Source organism: Balaenoptera acutorostrata, chromosome 8 (assembly GCF_949987535.1).
Source record: "Balaenoptera acutorostrata chromosome 8, mBalAcu1.1, whole genome shotgun sequence".
NCBI classification, from domain to species: domain Eukaryota; kingdom Metazoa; phylum Chordata; class Mammalia; order Artiodactyla; family Balaenopteridae; genus Balaenoptera; species Balaenoptera acutorostrata.
The window spans coordinates 3841214-3863662 of NC_080071.1; the positions used below are offsets into that span (position 1 = coordinate 3841214).

The following is a 22449-nucleotide window of genomic DNA, read 5'->3' on the forward strand; positions in this document are numbered from 1 at the left end:
AATCAAGTGTCTAATATATGCATTGATTAAAACTGCTCAGTATATATTTATAGAATTAATTAATGTTTATCTCAGCAATAAGGCTAACTCAAGTAAAAGAGCTCAGTAACTAGTGACACTGGTCTATTTGTATTGACAATAACACAGAAGGTAATACTTCTAGACACTTTTTCTATCATCAGAAGATTTTGATTTATAATAGATTACAGTATAGTTGATGCAGTGTGTCTGTGTTTATATTTGTGGGGTATTTAATTATCTTAGACATTTAAAAACATACAGAAAAATAGAATAGAATAATAAGACCCATGTGCTCATCATGCATATTTAACAATTATCCACACTTGGCTATTCATGTTTCATAATCCTCTCCCCCAATTTATTTATATTCTGAACTTTAACATAACAACGATAGCTTCAGAAAATTAACAGTATCATGGAATTAACAAAAATTTCTTAAAGTTATTCCCAATCCACATTAAAAATTTTCTTATTTTCTTAACTATATAAAAATACTGTTTGGTTAAAGAAGGATGTAAAAAATGTCTATACACTGAGTTTGATTTGAGTTTCTTTTAATGTGTAACTATTTTCCATTCCCCTACTTTTTTTTAATGCCATTTACTACTTGAAGGAACCAGGTCATTTGCTCTATAGAATGTCCCACATTCTGATTTTGGCTGAGTGAATCCTAAGAATGTTGATACCTTAGCAACCTCCAAAGTAACAACTGAGCTTTTTATTTGTTTAAGTATTATTATGAACTCATGTATTTTTATACATTTATTATATTTCAATACATTACAGTCATTTGTTTTTTCTTTCTGATGCTCAAATTGTCCTTTTTGCCAGTGGAAAGTCCTGCAATTTTGCTCCTATGTACTCTGGACACTATCCCAATAGCCTTGTTTTCTGGCTTGACAAGATGTTAGTGGCTCATTTTGTCAATTTCCTTTCTCAGACCTAGAATTAAACATTTCTTAAAGGGGTTTTGATTCTGTTAATTGGAAAATGTATTTAGAGGTCATGATGTGAATGTTAGAGATAGTCTTTAAAGCTGGGATGTCATTGGTTTTAGGATTTTTCAGTGGCAGAGCTAAGAACATATATTTTTAAAAAGAGAAAAATAAATCAAGATCTCAAACTGATACTTTTGAATTTAACTACAGGACTTTTATTTACTTTCATTGTTTCTAGATTTGTATCTCCTTTATTTTACTTAAAAAATTTTGAGTGTTAATAATATTTTAAAAAGTTAACATTTGAACTATCCTACTCTTAAGATATTGATATATGAAATTCAAATTAGCAAAACCAATGTTATTATTTAACAACACATCTATGAATACAGTTTAAGATTCTTTTACATTTCTTTTGTCCTCACAGTGTATTATACTGGACGCAGAGGCCAAATATTATATTTTAAAGGCACTTTAAATAGTTCTTCTCTGTGTTTGCCACTAACTTGATACACAATTACATTGATCCAAGTTTTTGGTTTCTTTTTTTTTTTTGTTTTGGCTGGAAATTAACAAACTAATTCAGTTAACATTCATACAAAATTAATCCTCACAATTTTCTTTTGTTCCCAATATGAGAATATCCTGTATGTAATTATGCTTTCTAGCCATTTGTTCAGCTCACCTTTTTACTTGTTTGTTTGTTTGCTTTTTTTGTCAATGAAACATATCATGCTAGATTTTAGAAAGGAAATAGAAATCAGCTGCCCATAGTGTTAGCCACTTCCTTACATATAGACTGTACCAAATGTCTGTAAATGTAAAGAAAGACCACCTTTCAGAGAGTTAATTTAATTCCCTAGGTACATTATCATAAAAATGTCCAGATAATGGAGATATATTCAGCCATCAGAGAACTATGTCCATGAACTTACGACATGAGAGAAACAGCATGGATAAGGATGTCTACTTTCACACGAATAAGATTTTGAAAAAGAATTGTTTGATTCTGTTTACGTATGTTGGACATCTAGTGAACAACATGCAAGACGAAATCACAAGCCTTAAGCAATATATCCCCACCTCCTGATGTTTCACAATTACATGGTACTGATGGAACACATTTTTTTAAAGAAAACAAAAACAAAACATTTTAATGATACGGATGAATTTATGTGAAATATATTTCCCTCACTGGGAAACATTTAATACAATTTTTGAGTAAATAGATACTAAGGAAATATGTAGCTGAGCAATGTAAGACTTGAACTTCCCTGTGCATTTTTAAAAATTTCATTTTGACTTGTTTTGTGAATAGCCCCATGAATAGAAATAGTATTTTTCATCTTCTCCTAAGTGACCTTTGCAGCCTAAAGGTTTAAGTTTTCTGGACTTCAGGTGAGCAATTAAGTGCATTTACTTCCAAAATCTAGACTCTTGTATGTGATTAGGGGAACTTTTCCAAGATAGAGAATGGAGAAGAATTGTCCAAACTTGATAAGAATACCTGAAGGCTGGGAAAGATCTAGTTAGTGTGGGCTCTATCATTAATAGAGACCTGCAGTGTCTCCCAAAGAGGCGGGTAATCAGTGGATACTTAAGGAAGCTGAACCTGAAACACAGAAACCTCTAGAGCAGCAGGAAGATTCTCTCTTGCCAAGCCTACAGTCAGTGGGAGGCCCTTCATGAGGGTAAGTACATATTCGAGTCAATATGGTCTAGGGAGGTCTAGGGAGTCACCGTGTACCAGGAGGAGCCATGGTGGCCACTGAGCTCCAGAGACCTCATTTTTCCTTCATCTCTGACTGGACTTGATTACACAAGTGCTATGTTCCTGATAGTAACACGAGAAATCATTAACAGAGAAAATCACTATTTTCTCATAGTAATCACAGTGACTATTATTGTGTGTCATGTATTATTTTTAAAGCATCATGGAGTGATTAATATCTGTAACATGAATACACAGATGCATAAGTAATGAATTGTGTGAAGTTTTATAAACGTTAGCACAATCTAAGATTACAGAATTATCCAGAGAAATTCTAAACTTTTTCACTTAACTGTGTGTACATAGAGCTTATTATAAATGGACTGTGATTCATCATCTAAGCAAAGCTAAACCTGTGGTTTCATAAAAATTGATGACCCATATCTAAGTCTATAAGACTATATGTACTGAAGACAGAGACTAGGGAGAAGAAACTGTTTAAAATGCGTAAAAATATTAGTCCTGACTATAAATACTGCAGCAAATTTATGAACAAATTCACAGATGGCAAGGGCATCAGCTATAGGGAATAGGGTTTCCAAACATCTTATTCCCAACCCAGCCATTCACCACTTGAGGTAAAAGAGACTATAAAATTAACTGTCAATAGTAGCACAAGAGCTTTTCCCTGTGCTGTATGTGTGTAGCACGGCACTTAGATATAATACTTATCTCAGTGTGTCAGGAGCAAAATGCATTCAGAGCTGTCCTTGTCACACTCTTTGAACTGAATAATAACTACGAATGCTATTTTAAGGAACTGCATTATTTTTTGTTTGATTTTGCAAAGATGCCTACCTCATCAGAGCCATCTGCACAATCAAAATCTCCATCACACCAAAACCTTGAAGAAACACAGTCCCCATTGGCACAGAGAAAATCTTTCACTGTACAGGTTTGTGGCTCTGGGGACGAAAAATAGCACAGTGTTATTCTATTATATGCAACTCCATTCTAAAATTTATATGACATAAAACATGAGGTAGCATTAAGAAAATAAAGGTTAGCCAAGCAGAACCAATAAACTGTTTAGAAAAAATGTTTCATGAAGCATCTATGGTACATAATATATTTTTCAAATTTATTTTTAAAGTCATGAATAGAAAGTGGCATTATAGAAACAAATTGAAAAAAAGACAAAAGATAAATAGCCTACTGTTTAATAAAAATGCAGCAGCAAAGTAAATTAAAAGGCATAAAAATCTACACATTAAAACAAAACAACAATCTTTTCCAGTTGAAATTCTAAGTCATTTTATGTATTTACTTAAAGCAAGTAAGACATTTTGTTACTCCCTGTGGGTACCCAGGGCTGTTTATTTACTGAAGAGTCTAGAATTTGGTTCTTGACTTTTTATTATGTATTCTAACGACCTTCTAATTCTTCAATTTTGTCCCCAGAAAATCCAGAGTTCCTAGAACTAAATTATACACGGGGGTATTATTGGACAGGACTAGGTGGGTAAAGATTGAAGAGGCAGGAGGAGACTCTTTTTTGAAAATTGCCTCTTTATTTATGCAATTGTTTGCTTATGCCCTACATAATTTACCTGCCATTTTAGATAATTTCCCAATTGTTAATTTAATTATGTTTCACCATATTCCACATAGGACATAAGCCAAATATTGTGACTTGCTATTTGGCTTCATTCCTATGTGGAATATGTCTCATCTGGACAATGAAGTAGGATTGCAGAAATTTGTTCAATATGACTGCTGGGCATCATCTATTGTTTGGTTTTGGTTCTCCAAAAAGAACTGCTATCTGGTATGATGAGAGAACCCCTTCTTGTTTTCCCCTAGTCATTAACTGTATTTACAGCTGTCTCACTCACAATAATATTCTTGTTCGGATGAAAGAGAAATAGGTAACAGAAATTAAATTTAAGGAATATTCATATGAAGCATAATTTTCTACATAAAGATTGTGCATAATTCAGCCTGTTATTTGAATATTGCTCTACACAATCACTAGGTTTCTAGCTATAGGGTAACATCTTGAATGTTTGTTATCATGAAGGCTCCTACATTTCTATATAAAGACCCCTTCTGAGAACACTGGAAGAACTGTGAAAAGTGGAATATGTACCAGAGCTTTTTGTTCTGCTCTGGGACTTTATTTTAAAATGTGAACTTCAGACTATGAATAAGATAAGATGCTTATCAGTAGCATGATAAGGGGGGACCCCCCCTTTTTCAATACTCCTTTGTTTAGACAGTGTGACAAGAACAGTTTCTCTTTTTGACTTTGCACTATATTTACATATATTACATTTTAATTTTAAAAACAACTTTATTAATACTAATATTACTAATTATAATAATAATAATAATTACCAGCTACTGATTTCTTGTTTGTTGTTAGGCACTAGGTGAAGTTAATGCCAAGTACTTGAATTAGCTCGTAAGCTAATATTTACAACTCTGTAAGGTAGGTGCTATTGTTGGATCCTTTTTTAGATGAGTAAATTGAGGCACAGAGAGGATAAGAAATTTACTCCAAAACACCCAGCAGGCAAAAGAGCTAGTATTGAACTTGAACCTAGACAACCTGATACCAGGGCCTATACTTTTACTGCTAGGCCATATCATTGCCTCCTATACCACTGAAGAAGTAATAAGTGCTCACCTATTACAGGAATTGACATTAGAGCCCTGAAAAGTCAAGTTAATTGTCCAAGGCACATGGCTAGCAATGTCTATTTCACTTTACAATAATAATAAAAGAAAACCCTTTTTCTCTTTTTATCCATCCATTCTGAAGCTATTTCACCCTCCTTCTATTTGCAGACACATGCAGCTTTATTCTCAGGGAAAAGAAATTATAGTAAAATTAATTAATTAATTAATCAATGCTCAATTCATCAAACAATGGTAAATAACATTAAAATATTTTCATTAAATAATAAAGGGAGAGTACATCTAAAACATAGTATATTTAGATGTTTTAAAACAGCAGTAGAATCATTTTATTTCATGGACATGAGGGTATCCAAACAGGATAATTCTTCCTTTAATATTCTAATTTGCCTTTATTCTAATTAAGAGCAAGTGTGTTTATCATGTGCTAAGCAGCAATAACTTCACAGGGTTTTACACACTGCTATGGGAAGGGCTGGATGTTGCTGATGAAGGGTTATAAAAAAGTTGTATAGCCAGTAGTTCAAGGCATTTGCCCAATAGTTCCACAGAACAGTTGATCTATAGAGACTTGTCTTTCCATTGTTAATTATTCAGTTCCAACATGGGTGCAAAGGAATTGAAAGACTTGCTTGGAAAAGCATTTTTCAATACAAATGAAAATTCTGTATGCTTCTACCATGTTTCTAAAAAACGTCAGCAAATCTATTCTGAATAATAATCCTGAATTATTTATACATACACAAATGTCATCAAGGAATGGGGAAGCTAATCTGTTTCTAACTCTCATCTATATGCCTTAGAACTTTTTGCTACTACTTACCTCAAAAAGAAATTCTCTCTTGAGGAAAATGTAATTTTGTTATGAGAGAAGATCCTAAGTGATCGTATTCTCTAATTGTTTATCTTGCCTTTGATCTTTTCAGGATAAAGTAAAAGACCAATTTTTAGAACTTGGCGTGATAGTTGGCACTTTTCTTGTGAAAAAGAACAAAAGAATGACTATACCTGAAATCTAACCCATCTGGAAAGAAAATTTAAATGTGACATTTTCCCTAATATTTCTAAAATGTTTTTCCCACACTAACTTGGTCTGATATTACCTATTCCTCAGATCTAAAATAGATAGGGAATCCCATACATGAACGATTAACCAGGTTTTCCATAAATCTCATTTAAACATGCTAGATTAACAGCCAAGAAGCCTTTACAGGGCATGTTTCAGAAGGCTGATTCTATAATAAGGATAAAAAATAAAGGCATCATATAAATTGGTCACTTCCTTCGATACTAGTGAAGGCACAAACATACTGCCTCAGAATTGAAACAAACTATGAGAGCCGTCTTGCACGAAACCTAAGAAGCTATATTCAGAAAATAAAAGCAACTTTCAAAGGCACAGAGTTAGTGGCATAGAAGAAAAGCTTCCAGACTCCAATTTCTCCACTGAGTATATTATCATAAACCCTTGGTGATAAAGTTCAAAAGTTGTATCAATGCGGGTGTGAGCATCTGAGCAGAATTTTTAGAATACAATTAGTATAACTGACATGCTATACAAAAAATCTTCTCATATAAATTCAGTGTGAAAGTACTAGAAATTCAAATAAGGCAGATGCAGCTTGTCTTTCTACATAAACCTTGATCTAGTTGATCAAGTTATTTGATACTTTAAAATCTATTGGAATGCTAGTTACTTCTTAATAATGCAAAGATATGAAATAATTTTATTTTGCACATCAATTACTTAGAAGGCACACATGCTATATATATTATATTTGTTGCTTATGAAAATAGTAGAGATGTCGAGATTTCTCAAATATTACCAAACCTTTGATCCAGATTACAAAATCACTCCAATAACAATGAAATTTTCTTATTTTTAAGAGCAGAAATCATTGCTGAAGCAAAGTGTCCCTGCTGAACACTTAACAAGGGAAATGATCATCATCAGATGATGAAATGACAATGGACTAATTATCTTATGTAGATATAAAACTTTAGAAAGCATATTAAACTAAAACGTAGCTGGCAGTTAATCGCTCCACTGCTATTCCAGCTCTTCTCATATCTATGGCTGGAATGTTTCCAATACAATTTAAAACGTTAATTCATTATATACGATTCATAAACAAAAGCAAATTTTAAAATACATTGCTAATATTAAATATGTGTCTGGCACTGTGTTACGCCATGGGACATAGCCCTACTCCTTAGACCATCTCCAGATATTTAAGTAGGAACTCAGATAAACGTGATAAAGAAATAAGGAGGCAATGGAATGCAAGCGAATGTTGGAATGCAAGTGAATGTTGTGTGATAGTATTGCCAGCCTGTAAAAAAAAAAAAAAAAAAAAAGCATGTTGCTATTGTATAAGGCCAACTTACTATCTCTGGTATGTTTCACTACTTAATAAGAGCTAACAATAAATGACAAAATGTGCACTAAAATGCATATCGTTGACTAATAATATTTAGAAAACATAGTAACATTATACCACTGCCCTTTTGGGTATATTTTTGTCATCTATATATATTATAATTATATATATAAAATTATGTGATGTATATAATATAGTCATTATTACAATATATATTGTAATTATGTGTATATAATTATAATAGTTCTGTTATAATTATATACATATTATTATAATAATTTCAATTGATAATAAGATATTGGAAATATCTTGAAAGCATTTGAATACAGCAACAGTATTTTTTCTAAGGCTGACTTTTACAGGACTAGTCTCTTGGTGTTCCCTATAGATATACTGTATTTTTTCTTCTCATTCTTTAGAGACTCAGCTTCTGTCTATGTAGAACTGGCATTTTCAATGCTTAAATCTTCCCATTTTTCTGGCCTAGTCAAGATGGTATCTTCAAACACCACTCAATGATGTAGAGCCCATGATCCTTTCTCTTACATATTCTTACATGTTTAACATGTTACCCTCTCTGATACTTATCCTGTGTATGCCTTCTATTCTTCCATGTCACAACTATAATATGCTTCATTCTTATTCACTGTCATCTCTCCTCTGCAAATTCATCAATATTACTTGTCTTAGCCACAAGCTCAGAGTGAGTAGGAACTAAAAGGGATACACACATAATTGGGTATTTTATACTGCAATGCTTGATACTGCAGTCAATTCCCTTGCATTTTCTTAAGGGCTCTGTGGCTACAATGATTTATCACTAAGTTTCCACGGTGACAAGTGAGAGGCAATGTTCCTTCTCCTTGCTTTCTTGCATCAGAAGATGACTTTTAGGAGATGTCAGCAAAATGATATTCAGCCACTTGAGAAACCCCAGGAGACTCAGAAATGAGCTTTCTCAACCCTTCAATTCTTCTTAATTTCTCATTAAAGCAGTAACCTAACTTCTCACACAATTTAAATTACCCCTTGAATAAAGGGTCTTCCAAGATGTGAGTCTCTTGTGTTGCCTTCCCACCTACCCTCTCTTGTTTTCAATATCCTTCAGTCACAGGCATTTCCTCTCAGGTATATTATTGATAACTAACACTAAATGTATCCAAAACTAAGCTAAGTAGTTATCTGTGTATTTAAGCTCTGAAATACAAATAAAATAAATTAAAAGTATATAATAATTGTTTCTTTTTTATATTTCTCCTCTATTCTTACCACCATCACCCCATTAGAATTTTAATCACTGGACAGAATCTGAAAACATGCTATATAAAAATTGTTTTTTTAATTACTGATTAAAGGAATCTAGAACACTCTAATGACTCTCTGCAATACTCTTTACCTTTCTAAAGAGTACAATCATTTGGGAGATATCTATGTGAAGAGCGAGTAATACTTTCTATATTCAAAGTATTTCATAATCATAATGATCCAGAGATTTCATAATTAATGTACCTGATACTCAAACACTAGTCAGATTAAGTTCTGAAAGTTATTCAAAACATTAGTTGACATTTTGCAAACTGAACATCCAAGTGGTTTATTAAGGCTGTGACTCTACTAATCGTATGCTTTTATATAATATATCCCCATGCTTTAATATAACAATTCCTATTTTGTCTCCTGTATCTTGGGAAATGAATGCTCTAAGTCCAATGCATAAGAGTAGACATTATTGTTATCATAAAATCCTTTTTGGAAGTAGCAGAATGTAAATATTTAATCAATGGAATTTGATTATTATCTTATTTTGAACATGATTATATTGCCTCTTTATTTAAACAGCAGCATAAGAAAGTGCCAGTAAGAAATACATTCAGAAATTAATGCTAGAAGATAGAGATACTATCACAATTTTACATACTGTCATGCTTCTTAGAAAATAAAATTGTTGGTTAATTAATGTATTTTAAATTTATTACATAAAAATGCAGGAGGAAGATGATGATAATAGCTTTATTCTATTTTGAGAGAAAAGTATCCTGAATACATATGGTGTTCACCACTCCAGAAAGAATAAATGATATTTCACTGAAGGATGCTCTTGGGTGAATTTATAGTGTAAAAGGATTTGAGACAAATAAAATGAATTCCATCCATTATAGAATGATATGTTTTGTACTGTCTCCATATCATTCAGCTCTTTGTATGAACTTGCATCAAGGGCTACCTTCACTGCATACTAATGGGTTGCATTAAACCTCATGATACTTTCATACTAATTCTGATAAATGTAAGAAAATAACTCCCAGGATGAGCATTTCAATAATTCTACCATTTGAGATTTAGGTCAATTTAGTCTGAATATTCTTGTTCAAATGTGAATATATGTATAAAAATGTGAGCTGCAGGACAGACAGGTTCAAATTCATACCTTAACTGAACTAAAAATTGCTCTCCTGCTTATTGAATAGGCTGTCAAGCTTGCAACGTTCTCAAGCAAGAGTTACTTACTACAGTTTTCTTCATCTGAATTATCACTGCAGTCATTTTGGCTATCACACCACCAGTGATCTGGAATACAGTTGTTGTTTTTACACTGGAATTCATGAGGACCACAAGTCTTTTTATCTGTAATGGAAAGAACCAGAATTTGCATCGTTGACTTCCATAAAGACATCCCTCACAATGTCCTCACTGCCATGCCAAATCCAGGGGACATGACATTTCCTCAGATCTCAAGTCAGTTACTAACTGAGAGCATCCCTAGGAAAAATTGAAGGCAAGTTCTGAATAAAATTTCATTGTGAGCTAATTACAAAGTAACTGATTGGACCACCCACTCAAAGTCAACACAAATCAATCAGTAAAAATAAGGATCAAAATTATCCAAAACTACCTTTCTCTTTAGGACACTCCTTCCCTAAGCCACCTTCTATTTCTGATATAAAGCAGCAGCTATAAAGAAATTGGTATTAAACTCTGGCTGTCATCTTGTCTTCCTCCCTTAGAAGTTCTTACTCAAAATCCACCTGTGGTCAGCTGATCTAAACTCATAGATTGTAATAGCGCCTAATGTGTACAGACCTTGAAAATTCTTAAAGTGCCATTTCACTTGAACCTCTAAATAATCCCACTGAGTATCAGGAGATGTATTAACTAGCCCTTCACTTTACAAATGACAAAACAGATACTCTTAGAAGTTTAAGAACTTGATGCATTTTCACCACTATTAAATGGCACAGCCAATATCAAAAAAAGTGTGCTTTGACTCCTGATTTAGTGTTCTTTACAACAAACCTAACTGTGTCCATAGGATCTAGAATCAAAATTCATGCAATAAGAATTTATGCAGAGTTTAGGTCATATATTTTTAAATTTTCGTTAAGAGTAATATCCAACTGTTTATAATCTACGGCAGCACTTCTTAAACTTTAATGTGTGTACATATTAATTAGTTGGGAATTTTGCTAAAATGGAGATTGTGATTGAGTAGATCTGGAATTCTAACAAGTTCTCTAAGTGATAACATCATCCTTGGTCTCTGGCACACACTGAGTACCAAGGGTCAAAAGCATCAAGATGGTATAAATTCAAATACATAAAATAATAAGAGTAACAATGTCATTGCACAATTTAGGATACATTTTTCTTTCACATACTTAGATCAACTCCTTATTCTCAGCCATGTTAGAGATGGACCATGAAGTGTTCAATGATTCAGATTAGTAAAATAAATTAACTAAAGGAGAAGATAAGCTATTTGGTGGTGCTTGCTACTCTTTACTTCAGAATGCATCTTATAAAATTCAGATTTAAATAAGATTACGAAAACAAAAGTGATTTAGGTTTAATTATGAAAATAAAGTAATGATCATATATTGAAGATCCAGCCCACCTCTTGCATAAGCATTTTCATAAACATGCTCACACTCAATCTTCAAAACATCCCTAAGAAGTACTATTACATGCATTTAAATAAATGAGAAAAATAAGAAAGGGTTTAACTGATTTCTCCAATTTTACAAAGGTCTTAAATGGCAAAGGAGGAATTTACATACAGATCCTGCTCAAGAAACATTTTGCATTTTGTAGAAATTCTCATGATAGACTTCAAATGCATTGTTCTACTAATAAGTGTATATTATATATAGCCTAATATATATATATGCATATAGATAGATAGATAGATATTAATAGATAGAGAAAGAGAGAGAGAGAGAATATTTCCCTGCTTCTCTTCCATCCTGCCTGCCTACCTGCCTATCTGCTAATGATTACTCAGAACCTAACTTGTGTCACTGTGTTGAGTGCTGTGTTTTGTAATATATCCTTTTTGCCTGTGTTATACCTCACTTTAGATTAAAAATTGGTTTAAAATCTACAGAAGTTCTAATGTAGTATTATGTATATCTCAATCAAGCAATATGTTAGGACGATTGGAACTTAAATAATAAGCCTTGAAAATATGGGATTTGATACTGAACTATTTAGATGGTTATTTCATTTTGGCAATTAAAACAAACTCCTCTGAAACTACTACTCTAGGTAACATTAGTTTTATTTATTTTTTGCCATGTGTTGCTTGCATTATTTTAGAATACTGCTTAAAATTTTTAGAATAGAAGAATATAAGAAAGTGCAGTCTGGATCAGTCAAATAGACCATTTGACTTAGTATTACAACATTGTCCCCAAGCAATTCTCCGTGACTACAAAAGGTTAACAATCAGTACTAAATATCAACACAATGTGTTTTTAAGTTTTTCCCCCCTAAATCCTTGTACTTTTGTTTTCTATGTTTAAACATTTTTATCATATTTTGTGTTTCAAAGAGACCTGCACTAATTTCTTAACAAGAACAAGTAACAGTTCATTGCTAAGGTTTCAATTTGGGGCGTGCAGAAACAGTTCGTGGAAAGGTTAATTACCTTAGGTAAGGTTACTCGAATTTTATGTTTCCAAGTTATTTAACTTTTTGATCCATGACACCGCTTATAAAAATTACAAATACAAACTATATAAACTATATAGACTTTTTCTGCATTTAAAATCTCCCTTGAGGAGAATATATATATATATATATATATATATATATATATATATATATATACTTATTTTAGTAAGGTGTAAAACAGCAGTTCTCAAATTGGCTTCACATTAAAATCACCTAGGGAACTTTAAAAACTCCCTTTGCTTAGTCCATATCCCACATCAATAAAATCAGACTCTCTGGGGTGGAACCCACACATCAGTATTTTTATTAAAGCAAGTTGAGTGATTCCTATGAGCAGCCAATATTGAAAATCACTGGCGCCCCCAAAACTGACTGTAGAACAGAACATATATAATCCCAAATTGTAATACTCTCGAGTAATTAAAATACTCACAATATGTAGAGCTATTAATTCATATTGTTAAACAGCATTGGAACTATGCTTTATTTCATTTTTTGGTATTATAAATTCAGAGAAAACAAATATAGTATTTGAAAACTTGTTTTCTTTGTTTAATACATTTTCATATGAATTGTAGATACTCATGACAAATTTGATCCTCTCAGAAAGGTGGAGTGAGGGACCACCAAAACACAAAACTATATGTAATGCATACTGCAGTACTATTGGTGCTTCTTTGTATATGCTTTGCCTATTTCTGAAAAGAAATTAAAAAATCTGGTGCTGTGATGTCTTGCAGAGCAAGAACTAGGGAAGTGGACTGAGAGACAGGGGTGAAAGAAAGATTTAAGTTTCTCTTTATACTAAAAGGAATCCAAAGGAATCCATAAACTGCTGTAATTAAGTGAATTTGAGAAGGCCATAGGATACGTCAATGTATATATTTAATTATACTTCTATATATTAGCAATAACAAAACATTAAACTTAAAGAAAAACTTTTACAATGGTATCAATAAAACAACAAATACCTAGAAATAAAACTAGTGAAATTTGTGTAAGACCTTCATACTGAAAACTATAAAAATTGCTGAGAGAAAGTGAATAATCTCCAAGAAAATGCAGTGATATATCATGCTCATGGATTAGAAAACTCAAATTGCTATAATTTTCTCTAAATGAATATATAGAATTAATGAAACCCCTATAAAAATTCCAGGGCTTCCCTGGTGGCGCAGTGGTTGAGAATCTGCCTGCTAATGCAGGGGACACGGGTTCGAGCCCTGGTCTGGGAAGATCCCACATGCCACGGAGCAGCTGGGCCCGTGAGCCACAATTGCTGAGCCTGCGCGTCTGGAGCCTGTGCCCCGCGACGGGAGGGGCCGCGATAGAGAAAGGCCCGCGCACCGCGATGAAGAGCGGTCCCCGCACCGCGATGAAGAGTGGCCCCCGCTTGCCACAACTGGAGAAAGCCCTCGCACGAACCGAAGACCCAACACAGCCAAAAATAAAATAAATAAATAAATAAAAATCAAGTAAAACTTTAAAAAAAAAAAAAATTCCAGCAAGTTATTTTTGAGGGAATAGGTTAACCTAATCTAGTTACTTTTAAGAAATAGATTATTCTAAAATTATATTGAAATGCAAAGGATCTAGAACAATCAACCAATACTGAAAAAAGAACAAAGTTAGAGTATTTACAGTACCTGATTTCCAGTTACTATAAAGTTACAGTAATCATGAGAGTAGAGTATTAAGCAAAATGAAACCAGAAATATAAGACTACACATATAGTCAACTGATTTCAACAAAGGCTCCAAATCAATTTAATGGGGAAAGGAAAGTCTTTTTAAGCAACTATTACTGAAACAAGTGGCTATCTATATGAAAAAGGTAAATTTCAACCTATCCTACCCATACACAAAAATTAATGTGATGATCATAAATGTAATATAAAGCTTCTAGAATATAGGAAGATATTTTCATAATCTTGGAGTAGGCAAAGATTTCTTAGATAGAACACACAAAATAATAATAAGAGAAAAATTGGTCAATCGAACTTAACCAAAATTAAATTTTTTTTATTCTTTAAAAGACATCATTAAGAAAATGAACCTACAAATTTTTCTTCACATTCAAAAGTGAAATATTGGAAATATGGAGTCTGTTGCTCTTGCTAATGTTCTTTTGTAATCATCACTATCTATCTTCCAGTTCAGGAAACATGATGATTACAGACAGTTTGGTAACATGCAATGACTTTTGTTACAAAAAAAGTGAGTAATATAGTCACAGAAACACTGAGGCAAAAAGAACTATGAGAAGTTGAGCCTCCATCATGGTATCTCCTTGTTTCCCTGTGTTCCAGATGATAACATCGTAGAGTCAGAAGCATGACGTTAGAAGTGGAGTTAGAACTGGAGCACCTTCTTTTGTAGAAAAGCTTGTCTCGTCTTGGGGGCAGGATAACCATCTGTTAACTATCAAAGCATAACTTCTCTCTGTAGATGTCATTATGTTCTTTCTTTAAATCAACCTTATACAGTTTTTCTCTCTCACTCTAAACCCCCCTCCAGGTCTCTGTTAGCGTCATATGGAAATGAATACCTATATATGCTGCTTGCAAATATTCTAAACCTTGTTGACTGGTCATGAATTCCTCAACAGTGATGATACAAGGAAATATATTCTCTTCCTTATGTTCTATAGTAGGTAGGATTTATTGGCACATACTTTTTGGCTGACATGAACATAATAGATATATAACATTATTATTGACTTTTTTTGTCCTTTTGAAACTACTATATCCACCCCTGGTGAAGCTGTTATTCATGGGCCATTGCCTCCACTGTCACAGGGGAGGACCATATGACCCAAGGTGGCCTCATCCCCTAGACCACAATTGGTCCACAACAGTCATGTTAGTGATGTTTAAAAAATATTTTACAGCTTAAACCTGATAGATGATTATTCTTCCTTAGCATTAAAGAGGTATGGAGGAGGGCAGTGCAGAGATTGTATGGTGGCTAGATAATGTCCTAAGGAACACAGATTTCTATCATTCTGCTCCACCATCCATCCTAACTAATGGCTACCATTTTTCTTAGTCACTTCATGGCCCAAGATGACTACTAGTGCTTGAGTCATCACCTTGCAGGCCTGAAGGAGTAAGGGCAGAAAGGCAAAAGAAGAAGGCTTTTTATTTTAAGAAAACTCCCTTAGAGTATTCTTCCTGGAAGTTCCACACAATACTTCTGCTTACATTTCAATGGTCATAACTTAGCCACGTGACAATATCTAGCTTCAAGGGGAGATGGGAAATGTGATGACATTCTGAATAGCAATGTGTCAACAAAAGACTTAGGGTTCTGTTTCTAAGGGGGAAGTAAAAAAATGGGTATATTGATAGGCAATTTAGGAGTCTCTGTCAATACGTAAACAAGACCAATTAAAGCAATTTGAGGTGATTTCCATGGCTACTGAAAGAGAGAACATTTCTTTCCTTTCAAGATTGCAAGTATTATAACCTCAAGTTGCCATGGGTCATTAAAAAACTGTGTAGAGAGTACCCATCTCAGAAGCCAACATAAGGAATAGTTTAGAACTGGAGAAAAAGAAGATAAGGCTCTTGTGACTCTATGTGAATACTTGGATCCAAATTGTGCCTGAAGTCAATTCCATCCACTCCTTGGAATCGAGGGAGAAAATTTATTTTCCCACTGGTTTTTGTTGAATTTCTTTTGTTTACAGACAAGAGTCCTAACTAACGCAAATACCATACTATATTTTGCTTAGAAATAGTATGGACTCTTAATATTAATATTTTTTTCTGTATGTGCTGATTTACATAATTCCCAAGCTATTTCATTGGTTTATAATTACCTGGGAAAATCAGTCTCTTTCCACAAGAAGTCTCAAAATCAGTCTCTATTTAAAAGTGATTTGTAAACCCAGGTTTCCATGAAAATGGGAGATGGTACACCTTTTTTTGAGCATATTCTCTACATGAAAAACATGATTACAGCATTTAGTGATATTGATTATCTGGAAAACTGCAGGTTGCCTTGCATTGTAAAGTGTCTGGTGGATATGAAAATTAATTTCATGTTACTTCTCATCAATCAGGGTAATATTCCTCAATGAGCACTTACATGCACAACCTGTTCTTCTAGGGGAAGTGGCAATAATATGTGGATGCACCAACAGTTGAGAATAACAATGCCAGCTGCAGCATGTCCCCATGGGATTCTCCTACTTCTGTTTTGCTTTTGAATTATTAATTTTTAAAAAAATTTTTACATTATTCTCCCAGGTAGAGAAGAAAAAGGCTTATAAAGTAAAACAAATTAACACTGACATGTTTTCTTTATAAAGAGATGAATCTATAATAAGCTAGCTCTCTAGAAGCTCCAATAATGACATTTTAAAGATTGCATGTCAATACAGTGTAATTTTCAGCAGAAATTTTTTGAATTCACATTATGCAGTTTCAGAAAAGTGTCATATTACATCCTGTAATGCCATCTATCGCATTTGACAAGAATTTGTGGGTTTTTTTCTTATTTAGAAATTTGTATTATAATGTTATGGGTGTGAAGTGAGGGGAAGTAGTTATTATCTCATCTTTTGTCAACACCCTCTGTACGTCATCTGCCAAACCCCTACAATTCCATTCATCATTCTCTTTTCAACAGTCTGTAGTCATGACAGATTGTATGGTAATATTGTACAAACAAATTTACACTTGTGATTCACAGATGAAGAGGAACCCAAATCTCCATAATACTAAGGTATGAGTAGGGTATTTCCCTTCAGAGTTACTCCTGAGCCTTGGTTAGAGATTCTAGTAGTCACGGTCTAACAATTCTACTTACGCTCCCTCTTCCAGCTTAAGAGAAAAACAAAATAAGCCTCTTCCTGCATTTTTCTAAATAATGATTCTATGTTTTAGTTTAAAAGCAAAGTAAAAGCAATTTGAGGCAATTAAAAAGTAAGTCTACCAAAATATTTTTTAATATACAGTTGATTACATTTGTCTATTTGGTCTGACCCTATTGATTAAGAGTCAACAGACAATTGCTCAATTTTGGATAGACAACAGATCCTGATTTGGTTGGGGCAATGAGGAATACACAGTGGAAAGAAGCAGAGCATTAAAGGCAGAACTCGATTTGAATCTTAATTATGGCTCTTACTCATGTGCAACCTAGGGTAGTAATTATTTGCCTTCTTTGTGCCTCAATTTCCTGAAGGCTAAAAACTGAAGGAAAATACATAGAGCATTGAAATGAAACCTGGCTTCATAAGTAGTAACTAGTGACAATTAAGTAATAGTAACATACTTTGGAAAGTGCTTAATGAATTTAGTTAGAAATGTCAGAAAAATGTGTTAATGAATTTGTAGCAAACTATTCAAATATTTACCATTTTTTCTTTTTTAACACTTCTATTTGGTGGTTTGTATTTGATATCATTTATTACCTTAATACTTTGAAAAGTCAAGGCCCCAATACACACACACACGTATATATATATACACATATACACAAATAGATCACTTTGATCACTTCACCACTTATTCAATATGCTCTCAGTTTTTCAGGATTTTAATATTGTCGAATTTTCTCACTATAATACTTTTAATTTGTGTATAAATTCATGGAGAATTGGACTAAAATACAAATATTTTTAGCTTTCTCATATTGATAGTACTTTGTTTTTAGTATTTCTAGTATTGAGTGGCATGATTATTTCTCCTACAACTCTTTTTTTTAATGTTTTTATTGGAGTATAATTGCTTTACAATGGTGTGTTAGTTTCTGCTGTATAACAAAGTGGATCAGTTATACATATACATATACCCTCATATCTCTTCCCTCTTGCGTCTCACTCCCTCCCACCCTCCCTATCCCACCCTTCCAGCTGGTCACAAAGCACCAAGCTGATCTCCCTGTGCTATGCGACTGCTTCCCACTAGCTATCTATTTTACATTTGGTAGTATTTATATGTCCATATATAAACTACCACTCTCTCACTTTCTCTCAGCTTACCATTCCCCCTCCCCGTGTCCTCAAGTCCATTCTCTAGTAGTTCTGCGTCTTTATTCCCGTCTTGCCCCTAGGTTCTTCATGACCACTTTTTTTGTTTTTTTGTTTTTTTTAGATTCCGTATATATGCAATAGCATACGGTATTTGTTTTTTTCTTTCTGAGTTACTTCACTCTGTATGACAGACTCTAGGTCCATCCACCTCACTACAAATACCTCAATTTCGTTTCATTTTATGGCTGAGTAATATTCCATTGTCTATATGTGCCACATTTTCTTTATCCATTCATCTGTCGATGGACACTTAGGTTGCTTCCATGTTATTGTAAATAGAGCTGCAATGAACACTGAGGTACATGACTCCTTTTGAGTTATGGTTTTCTCAGGGTATATGCCCAGTAGTGGGACTGCTGGGTCATATGGTAGTTCTATTTTTAGTTTTTTAAGGAACCTCCATACTGTTCTCCATAGTGGCTGTATCAATTTACATTCCCACCAACAGTGCAAGAGGGTTCCCTTTTCTCCACACCCTCTCCAGCATTTATTGTTTCTAGATTTTTTGATGATGGCCATTCTGACTGCTGTGAGATGATATCGCATTGTAGTTTTGATTTGCATTTATCTAATGATTAGTGATGTTGAACATTTTTTTCATGGGTTTGTTGGCAATCTGTATATCTTCTCTGGAGAAATATCTGTTTAGGTCTTCTATCCATTTTTGGATTGGGTTGTTTGTTTTTTTGATATTGAGCTGCATGAGCTGCTTGTAAATTTTGGAGATTAATCCTTTGTCAGTTGCTTCACTTGCAAATATTTTCTCCCATTCTGAGGGTTGTCTTTTCATCTTGTTTATGGTTTCCTTTGATGTGCAAAAGCTTTTAAGTTTCATTAGGTCCCATTTGTTTATTTTTGTTTTTATTTCCATTTCTCTAGGAGGTGGGTCAAAGAGGATCTTACTGTGATTTATGTCATAGAGTGTTCTGCCTATGTTTTCCTCTAAGAGTTTGATAGTGTCTGGCCTTACATTTAGGTCTTTAATCCATTTTGAGTTTATTTTTGTGTATGGTGTTAGGGAGTGTTCTAATTTCATTCTTTTACATGTAGCTGTCCAGTTTTCCCAGCACCACTTATCGAAGAGGCTGTCTTTTCTCCACTGTATACTCTTGCCTTCTTTATCAAAGATAAGGTGATCATATGTGCGTGGGTTTATCTCTAGGCTTTCTATCCTGTTCTATTGGTCTATATTTCTGGTTTTGTGCCAGTACCATACTGTCTTGATTACTGTAACTATTGTAGTATAGTCTGAAGGTAGGGAGCCTGATTACTCCAGCTCCGTTTTGCTTTCTCAAGATTCCTTCGGCTATTTGGGGTCTTTTGTGTTTCCATACAAATTGTGAAATTCTTTGTTCTAGTTCTGTGAAAAATGCCAGTGGTAGTTTGATAGGGATTGCACTGAATCTGTAGATAGCTTTGGGTAGTAGAGTCATTTTCACAATGTTGATTCTTCCAATCCAAGAACATGGTATATCTCTCCATCTATTTGTATCATCTTTAATTTCTTTCATCAGTGTCTTATAATTTTCTGCATACAGGTCTTTTGTCCCCTTAGGTAGGTTTATTCCTAGGTATTTTATTTTTTGTTGTTGCAATGGTAAATGGGAGTGTTTCCTTAATTTCATTTTCAGATTTTTCATCATTAGTGTATAGGAATGCAAGAGATTTCTGTGCATTAATTTTGTATCCTGCTACTTTACCAAATTCATTGATTAGCTCTAGTAGTTCTCTGGTAGCATCTTTAGGATTCTCTATGTATAGTATCATGTCATCTGCAAACAGTGACAGCTTTACTTCTTCTTTTCCGATTTGGATTCCTTTTATTTCTTTTTCTTCTCTGATTGCTGTGGCTAACACTTCCAAAACTATGTTGAATAATAGTGGTGAGAGTGGGCAACCTTGTCTTGTTCCTGACCTTAGTGGAAATGGTTTCAGTTTTTCACCACTGAGGACGATGTTGGCTGTGGGTTTGTCATATATGGCCTTTATTATGTTGAGGTAAGTTCCCTCTATGCCTACTTTCTGGAGGGTTTTTATCATAAATGGGTGTTTAAATTTGACAAAAACTTTCGCTGCATCTATTGAGATGATTATATGATTTTTCTCCTTCAATTTGTTAATATGGTGTATCACATTGATTGATTTGTGTATATTGAAGAATCCTTGCATTCCTGGGATAAACCCCACTTGATCATGGTGTATGATCCTTTTAATGTGCTGTTGGACTCTATTTGCTAGTATTTTGTTGAGGAGTTTTGCATCTATGTTCATCAGTGATATTGGTCTGTAGTTTTCTTTTTTTGTGACATCTTTGTCTGGTTTTGGTATCAGGGTGATGGTGGCCTCATAGAATGAGTTTGGGAGTGTTCCTCTCTCTGCTATATTTTGGAAGAGTTTGAGAAGGATAGGTATTAGCTCATCTCTAAAGGTTTGATAGAATTTGCCTGTGAATCCATCTGGTCCAGGGCTTTTGTTAGTTGGAAGATTTTTAATCACAATTTCAATTTCAGTGCTTGTGATTGGTCTATTCATATTTTCTATTTCTTCCTGGTTCAGCCTCACAAGGTTGTGCTTTTCTAAGAATTTGTCTATTTCCTCCAGGTTGTCCATTTTATTGCCATATAGTTGCTTGTAGTAATCTCTCATGATCCCTTGTATTTCTGCAGTGTCAGTTGTTACTTCCCCCTTTTCATTTCTAATTCTGTTGATTTGAGCCTTCTCCCTTTTTTTCTTGATGAGTCTGGTTAATCGTTTATCAATTTTGTTTACTTCTCAAAGAACCAGCTTTTAGTTTTATTGATCTTTGCTATCATTTCCTTCATTTCTTTTTCATTTATTTCTGATCTGCTCTTTATGATTTCTTTCCTTCTGCTAATTTTGGGGTTTTTCTGTTCTTCTTTCTCTAATTGCTTTAGGTGTAAGTTTAGGTTGTTTATTTGAGATGTTCCTTGTTTCTTAAGGTAGGATTGTATTGCCATAAATTTCCCTCTTAGAACTGCTTTTGCTGCATCCCATAGGTTTTGGTTCGTCGTGTTTTCATTGTCATTTGTTTCTAGATATTTTTTGATTTCCTCTTTGATTTCTTCAGTGATCTCTTGGTTATTAAGTAGTGTATTGTTTAGCCTCCATGTGTTTGTATCTTTGACACATTTTTTCCTGTAATTGATATCTAGTCTCATAGCGTTGTGGTCAGAAAAGATACTTGATACGATTTCAATATTCTTAAATTTACCAAGGCTTGATTTGTGACTCAAGATATGATCTATCCTGGAGAATGTTCCATGAGCACTTGAGAAGAATGAGTATTCTTTTGTTTTTGGAAGGAATGCCCTATAAATATCAGTTAAGTCCATCTTGTTTAATGTATCATTTAAAGCTTGTGTTTCCTTTTTTCATTTTGGATGATCTGTCCATTGGTGAAAGTGGGGTGTTAAAGTCCCCTACTATGATTGTGTTACTGTCAATTTCCCCTTTTATGGCTGTTAGTATTTGCCTTATGTATTGAGGTGCTCCTATGTTGGGTGCATAAATATTTACAATTATTATATCTTCTTCTTGGTTTGATCCCTTGATGATTATGCTGTGTCCTTCTTTGTCTCTTGTAATAGTCTTTGTTTCAAAGTCTATGTTGTCTGATATGAGAATTGCTACTCCAGCTTTCTTTTGATTTCCATTTGCTTGGAATATCTTTTTCCATCCCCTCACT

At 33.7% G+C, this 22449-nt stretch overlaps 1 protein-coding gene across 1 annotated transcript in view; it reads right to left on the minus strand.

Annotated features, from left to right (window-relative positions):
• LRP1B (LDL receptor related protein 1B) overlaps nt 1-22449 on the minus strand; it is a gene marked incomplete at its 5' end in the record, with an annotated part of 1526008 nt that overhangs the window by 148179 nt on the left and 1355380 nt on the right. Inside the window, 2 exon segments of the mRNA XM_057550915.1 lie at nt 3529-3635; nt 10260-10376. Of these exon segments, the coding sequence (XP_057406898.1) occupies nt 3529-3635; nt 10260-10376 (224 nt within the window).